We start from the raw sequence: 6,585 nt of genomic DNA on the forward strand, positions 1-6,585 counted from the left end.
AAGAAATGTGTGATGTATGTTTACTGATGATCAGTGTACTATCAATACATGATCAATAACAAGATCAGCAGGTGAATCTACATCAGTGAACAGAACCGAGACCTCCAACTGGCTGCAGGTGGAGTCTCTCTGATGTCATCTGGTGTGGTGGGTGGAGCCTCTGCCTCCTGGACCAATGCGGTTTCACTGAAACAACAACTCATCAGGACAGAGCTCACAGCTGCTGAGTCACTGTTTTTGTTCACCTGTATTTATAAATAAATTTATTGTGATTTGATTGACAGGCATCAGTTACCTGTCAGTGTGAGGGTTCACTCTGTCCGACCACCTGTCACCTGAGAACACACACAGGTACAGCATCACCTCACACTGTGTTGATACAGGAGAACTCAGGTGTGTCAGGTGACTCACGGTGCTGCTGCCGCTCTGACAGGTGTGACTGGTGAGACAGGTGTGAACTAGGACCACAGAGACGTTAATGTAAACAAACCTCAGAGAGTCTGCAGGTATGAAATCAATACTACTGATTTATCAAAACCTGTTACTGTGTGTGTTACCTGTGCTGTCCAGGTGCCATGCTCATGTAGTCATGCGTCTCATCGGCTCCGCCCCCTCCTGACATGGCATGCTCTGCTGCCTCCTGTTTACCTGCTGCCACCTGCTCTGATTCTGTTAACACACCAACTGTTAGTGTCATCACGTGTTCCAGCAGCTCTCTTTTCTTGTTTCTAGTTTTCCTTTTGAACTGTTTTTAATTATTGAAAACTGTTTAATATTTTTTTTGCTCCGGTCTTCTTGTTTTTTGCTGTTGTTGACAGTAGGAATCAGCTGTTGGCCCTCAGTACTGGCAGGCTGATGTTCTGCATGAGCTGAAGAGACTGAAGGAGACTCGGGTTCTGTACCGGAGCTGCTCGCCGTAGCAGAAGGAGACGCTAGAGACCCGTCCTCCCGAGCTAACGGTGCTGACCCAGCAGCAGAGTGGAGCATTATGGGACAAACAAAGGAATTCTGATTCTGATTCACAGGAGTGCAGCTCTTTGTCCGTGTCTTTTACTGTCACTCAGAGTGATTCTACAGTCTGACTCCACCTGTTTCTCCCTGGAACACCAGGACTCACCTTGCTCCTCCCCCCTCTGATTGTCTGGTTGCTGGTTGGATGCTCTGCCTGGACCCTGTGTGATGTCACTCATCCTGTAAAAAACAGCAGTATGGATAAATTGCTTTGATGATGTTCCACTCTTACGTTCTGGTTTAGTTGTGGCCCAGTGACAGTGACAGCTGATTGGCTGTTACCTGGTTGCAGGTTGGCTGTGTGGGTGTGGTCTTGGAGGACATGGTCTGAAGAGGCGTGGCCTCTGAGTGTGGAAAAAGGACAGCCAATAAATGAGGTGATATACAAGAGCGATATAGTGTCTTGGTAGATGTGATGTGGTGTCTTGGTAGGTGCGGTGTGGTGTCTTGGTAGGTGTGGTGTGGTGTCTTGGTAGGTGTGGTGTGGTGTCTTGGTAGGTGTGGTGTGGTGTCTTGGTAGGTGTGGTGTGGTGTCTTGGTAGATGTGATGTGGTGTCTTGGTAGGTGCGGTGTGGTGTCTTGGTAGGTGTGGTGTGGTGTCTTGGTAGATGTGATGTGGTGTCTTGGTAGGTGTGGTGTGGTGTCTTGGTAGGTGTGATGTGGTGTCTTGGTAGGTGTGATGTAGTTTCTTGGTAGGTGTGATGTGGTGTCTTGGTAGGTGTGATGTGGTGTCTTGGTAGGTGTGATGTAGTTTCTTGGTAGGTGTGATGTGGTGTCTTGGTAGGTGTGATGTGGTTTCTTGGTAGGTGCGGTGTGGTGTCTTGGTAGGTGTGGTGTGGTGTCTTGGTAGGTGTGATGTGGTGTCTTGGTAGGTGTGATGTGGTTTCTTGGTAGGTGCGGTGTGGTGTCTTGGTAGGTGTGATGTGGTTTCTTGGTAGGTGCGGTGTGGTGTCTTGGTAGGTGTGATGTGGTTTCTTGGTAGGTGCGGTGTGGTGTCTTGGTAGGTGCGGTGTGGTGTCTTGGTAGGTGTGGTGTGGTGTCTTGGTAGGTGTGATGTGGTGTCTTGGTAGGTGTGGTGTGGTGTCTTGGTAGGTGTGGTGTGGTGTCTTGGTAGGTGTGGTGTGGTGTCTTGGTAGGTGTGGTGTGGTGTCTTGGTAGGTGTGGTGTGGTGTCTAGGTAAATGTGACAGCAGACTGACACTCTGCTGGAGAGCCACAGTCAGACACTCCACCAGACGATCTCCAACTGAACCAGAACTGTCCTGAAGTGAAAGAACATGAGCTGTTATTGGTCAGAATTATGTGAATTCTGATTGGCTGAACTTCGCTGTTTTGCGACCTCTGACCCCTCCACAGGTGCTGTTACCTGGCAGTGAGACAGAGCAGTCAGAGCCTGTTTGTAGAGCTCAATGGCTTTATGCTGCTTCCTCTGCTTCAGGTAACACTCAGCTAACAACTCACACACCTGAACCTGAGCCAGGTAGTCCTCTGCAGACAGACAGGTACAGACAGACAGGTATGACAGATAATAATGATTATTATTGATTTGTGACCAAAGTGTAACTCCTGCCAATGTAATAATGTCTGTGTAATAAAAATCTGTTACATTTAATGTAATAAACCTACAAATGTAATAAATGTTCCACAAACGTAATAAACGCTGTCCACTACAAACGTAACACACGATTTCCCACAAATGTAATAACTGTTACATTTGTGGGGACATGAAAAATGGTTATGTAATACTTCCCACAAATGTAATAATACAATGAATAATGGTTGTTGTAGTTGGTGTTTATTTGTTTGCCTATACACCTATTAATACTACTGACTGTGGTGCAAAATTTTCACTCACACAATTACAGTGTCCAGGCCTGACACACACAACCCATCATACATTCAAAACAGAAGATCAACCATTCCAACCATACTTATTAAAGTAAACATTCACACACAGTCACACCTCATCACGATCCATTTCTGAGGTATCACAGGCACTATTGAGCTTCTTTGCGAATTTACTTGTAAGTTAATTATTAGAGTTGTATTATAAGCCTGCAAGTGGAGCTGTTCAACACAAAGGTGCTGAAGTGATGTGACTATGACTGTGTAATAACTGTGTGCAATAATTATGGTTTACTATGTGTGATGATATGAATATTGATAAATGTATAATTAAACCTGTTAAAAAGTACATTTGGAGCTAATTTCCATCCCTGACACACACACACACACACACACACACACACACACACACACACGTTACGTTTGCGGACATTATTACAGTGGCAGGCGTTACAGACCAGGCTCCTGATGTTACCGGTGTCTCTGAATCCCTGCAAAGCGATGATGAAGCTTTCTGCTGCCTCCTCTTCATCACCCAGCTGACTGAAGGCAAACGCAAGGTTACTGAAACACCGAGCCTGGTCACCACGGCAACCCAGAGAGCCTGCACACACACACACACACACACACACGTCTCCATTAGAAATGTCTGCTGTCCTCTCACCTGCTTTTAATAATCTCTACAGGTGGAGAAAGTGATTGATCTCTGTAATGTCACGCAGGTAAACACTTTAAACAAACTGATCAATAAATCTGTCTTGACAGGTGCTCAGTGTGATTGATTGACAGGTGCTCATTGTGTCTGACCGTAGAGTCGAGCAGCCAGCCTGTGGTAGCCTACAGCGGATTTGAACCGGCCCACAGAGTTCAGAGCAGCTCCCAGGTTTTGCAGCACTTGAGCCAGCAGGGGGGGCTGCTGAGCCAACGGCTCCAGAGCCTGCTGGAAACATGGCACCGCCTCCTGGAAACATCTCAGCTGGCAGTAAGACACGCCCACCGACAGGTACAACTCACCTGGAATGGAGCGGCAGATCGATTGATCAACAATCAATTAATAAGTCAGTCAGTCAGTCAATCAATCAGCATTACCCAGAATTCTCGGGTCTGTGATCCTGTCCGTCAAACTCAGACACTCTGTCAGTACAGCCATGGTGTCATCATGGCTGAACTGATCTGACTGGATCATGTGACTTCCTGCCTCTTTGAGCGCACCGGCTGCAGAATCCAACATGGTCGCCACTTTGTAACTCTCAGCAGCCCGCAGGAAACCCTGAACTGCCAGAGACCAGTCCTGCAACACACACAATCTGTTTGAGCTCTGGCTTTTACTCAGGTTCTGATCTGGGTCCTGGCCCTAGCTCAGATTCTGGTCCTGGTTCTGACCTGTTCTCTGCTGTAGCAGCGACTCATCTCTATGCAGGCGTCGCCCTCGCTGCCTCCGTCTCCCTGCGATCTGTACAGCTGAGCAGCCTGCAGGAAGGATGCGGCGGCCTCTCGGCTCTGCCCCAGTGCATTGTGGGCCAGGGCTAGGTTGAACTGGAGGTCCGGTAGCCGGTTGGCCTTCGGTCCAGGCTGGGCCCGACGCAGGAAGTCCAGACCTTTCTGAGGACGGCCCGTCTCCACGAAGGCTGCACCGAGGTTAAAGGAACAGGCCCGGAGGACCCGAGAGTCCTGCAGCTGAGAAGCAGAGCATCATGGGTGTTGCGTATTTTGGGTTACTATGAGATCCGTAGTGAGGACAACTCCAGTGCATTATGGGTGGCCTTTGACCCCGAGTTGTTGTATTCAGCCATGTGCTGTCGTGTTGCTGTGCTAATTAGCAGTTAACATTATACCTTAGTCTGGGTTACCATTGTTATATTAAGTAAAATGAAACAGTGAAAGATAACAATGGTAGATCAACTCCAGCTACTATTACTCAGTTACTTTTACTACAAGTGAAATACAAAGACACTAAACAGTAACAATATAGACTATAGGCTACTTCTTTGTCCCCGTGGAGAAAGTCCCCAGACTCCCTTAACAAATGTGTCAATTTACTGAGTTGTTGAGTTGGAGACACTTTATAAACTCTGTGAAACTCTCTCTCTGACTCATTCTGCATTATTTGGACCTTCTTGTAAATTCAGCAAATGTTCTACATGAACTTCTTTCTGTCTTCGAGTAGAAACATGGAGTCTGTTTCATATAGGGCAGGAAGTGACATCACAGGTGGCCACTCAGATGCAGGTTAATGTAGCCGTGAGATGACTGACTCACTGCCTATCACCGATGGTGACAGCAGGACTGGTTTCCCTACTTGACCTCATCAATCTCACCTGCTGGTGACCTTACCTGTCGTGCAGCTTTCAGTGCACCGCTGAAGCAGCTCAGAGCGCACCCAGTCTGTCCCTCCTGTAGAGCTCTGTGACCAGTAGACGTTAACTCCTCTATGTCCACAGCCTGAACCTCCCTCCTCCTCCTCCTCCTCACCTTCACCTCGTCATCACCTGGAGGAGATGCATCAGACGCCATGTTGGAGCTGCTGGAGAACTCACCTGGACTGAAGAGAAAACATCATTCAGCTCCATCATCAGCCAGTCATTGCTGTTTATATTATTGATTAATCATCTGATTGTCCTTATTAATTATTAATCATTTGGACATAATTAATATAATTATACATTTTTCAGATCCTATGTGATGACTTCGAAGAGTATATAATCATGGAGTCAGTTTTTTTTCTCAACCTCTAAATTTGCTGAAAATGTGTTTTTCAGGTCCTTAAAATGTAAAATCATCATCATCATGAAAAAAAACAAAAAAAAACAAAAACAAAAACCCAACAGATCAACATATGTTTGAAGTTTTTATCTGTTGAGCTTAAATTAGAACAGATACAAAGTCAGTTCACCTGAAGCTGAAGGTCAGGTGATGACTGCTCTGCTGCTGCAAGCTCTCGAGTGCAGATTCCTGAGGAGGAGAGCTAAAGCTAAGCTAACAGCGCCCTCTGCTGGAGGAGTCAGCACACGAACACAAAACTGAAGAGACACTGGAGGATGAATAAATCCTCCACCTGCACCAGAACAAGAGCAGAACAAATACAACTGTTAATAGCTGATCAGAACATGGGGACCAACATGAGGACCTGTGAAGGTTCACCCTTTGTCTCTCTGTCCCTGTCTCTGTCTGTCTGTCAGAATAAAACCGAGTTCAAAATCCTATTAAAACAACTCTTATTTCTTTCTTCATCCAATATCAATAAAGCTGAAAGACGTAACATTAAATCTAAAAGTTTCTCCTTCGTGAATCCTTCACACGTGACAGCTGTATTATTATTATCATTGTCGTGTAATTTTTATTATTGCAGTTATTGTTGTTGATAGCAAAGTGCGCCGCCTGTGGTCGCCTGGAGCACCGTCCGTCTCATCGGTTAGCTTTGTTCGGACCGGTAACGTTAGCTTCTGCTCGCTGTTAGCCTCATTAGCTAACAGTGAAACAACACTCACAGTTTCCAGTTGAAGCTCCTTCACTCTGAGCCGACCACTAGCAATCAATAACTGTTGATCGATATAATATCCATATGTGTTATGACTTGTTTGATGAAGCAGCTAGCATCACATGCCGTGATCAGTCGCTGACTGTAGTGGACCCGGTTGCTATGGCAACATGGACACAACCAAAATACGAACAAGAAATAATAAATAAAATAAATGTTGACATGAATCAGACTTCTGATGTGAGAGCGTAT

The 6,585-nt window shown here is 46.2% G+C and overlaps 1 protein-coding gene across 3 annotated transcripts; it reads right to left on the minus strand.

Moving 5' to 3' along the window:
* Positions 1–3: 3 nt before the first annotated feature.
* On the minus strand, positions 4–6,559 carry LOC119006653 (tetratricopeptide repeat protein 24). Of its 3 annotated transcripts, none has more exons than XM_037075593.1 (15): positions 6,344–6,559; positions 5,749–5,910; positions 5,190–5,392; positions 4,239–4,532; positions 3,945–4,146; positions 3,663–3,869; positions 3,331–3,459; positions 2,377–2,498; positions 2,210–2,272; positions 1,294–1,355; positions 1,118–1,191; positions 558–669; positions 412–458; positions 296–335; positions 4–186 (listed from the first exon to the last, which is right to left on the minus strand). In XM_037075593.1, exons 3-15 carry the CDS (start codon positions 5,367–5,369, stop codon positions 78–80), a joined length of 1,641 nt encoding a protein of 546 aa, XP_036931488.1. In that variant the 5' UTR covers positions 5,370–5,392; positions 5,749–5,910; positions 6,344–6,559; the 3' UTR covers positions 4–77. The 3 variants fall into 3 exon arrangements, with proteins under 3 accessions (XP_036931488.1, XP_036931487.1, XP_036931489.1); XM_037075592.1 differs by having other exon boundaries at positions 5,190–5,397; positions 6,344–6,557; XM_037075594.1 differs by lacking the exon at positions 412–458 and having other exon boundaries at positions 168–186; positions 5,190–5,397; positions 6,344–6,553.
* Between the last annotated feature and the right edge of the window lie 26 nt (positions 6,560–6,585).

This window comes from Acanthopagrus latus, chromosome 17, assembly GCF_904848185.1.
Source record: "Acanthopagrus latus isolate v.2019 chromosome 17, fAcaLat1.1, whole genome shotgun sequence".
NCBI classification, from domain to species: domain Eukaryota; kingdom Metazoa; phylum Chordata; class Actinopteri; order Spariformes; family Sparidae; genus Acanthopagrus; species Acanthopagrus latus.

What these genes read in the sequence shown, in the direction of transcription:
- LOC119006653 (XM_037075593.1), bottom strand. Translation starts at nt 5,369, where the DNA reads ATGGCGTCTGATGCATCTCCTCCAGGTGATGACGAGGTGAAGGTGAGG. An exon ending in CACTGAAAGCTGCACGACAG is followed by an intron (nt 4,533 to 5,189) that starts GTAAGGTCACCA and finishes TCTGCTTCTCAG; the next exon opens with CTGCAGGACTCTCGGGTCCT. An exon ending in ATGGCACCTGGACAGCACAG is followed by an intron (nt 459 to 557) that starts GTAACACACACA and finishes CTGTGGTCCTAG; the next exon opens with TTCACACCTGTCTCACCAGT.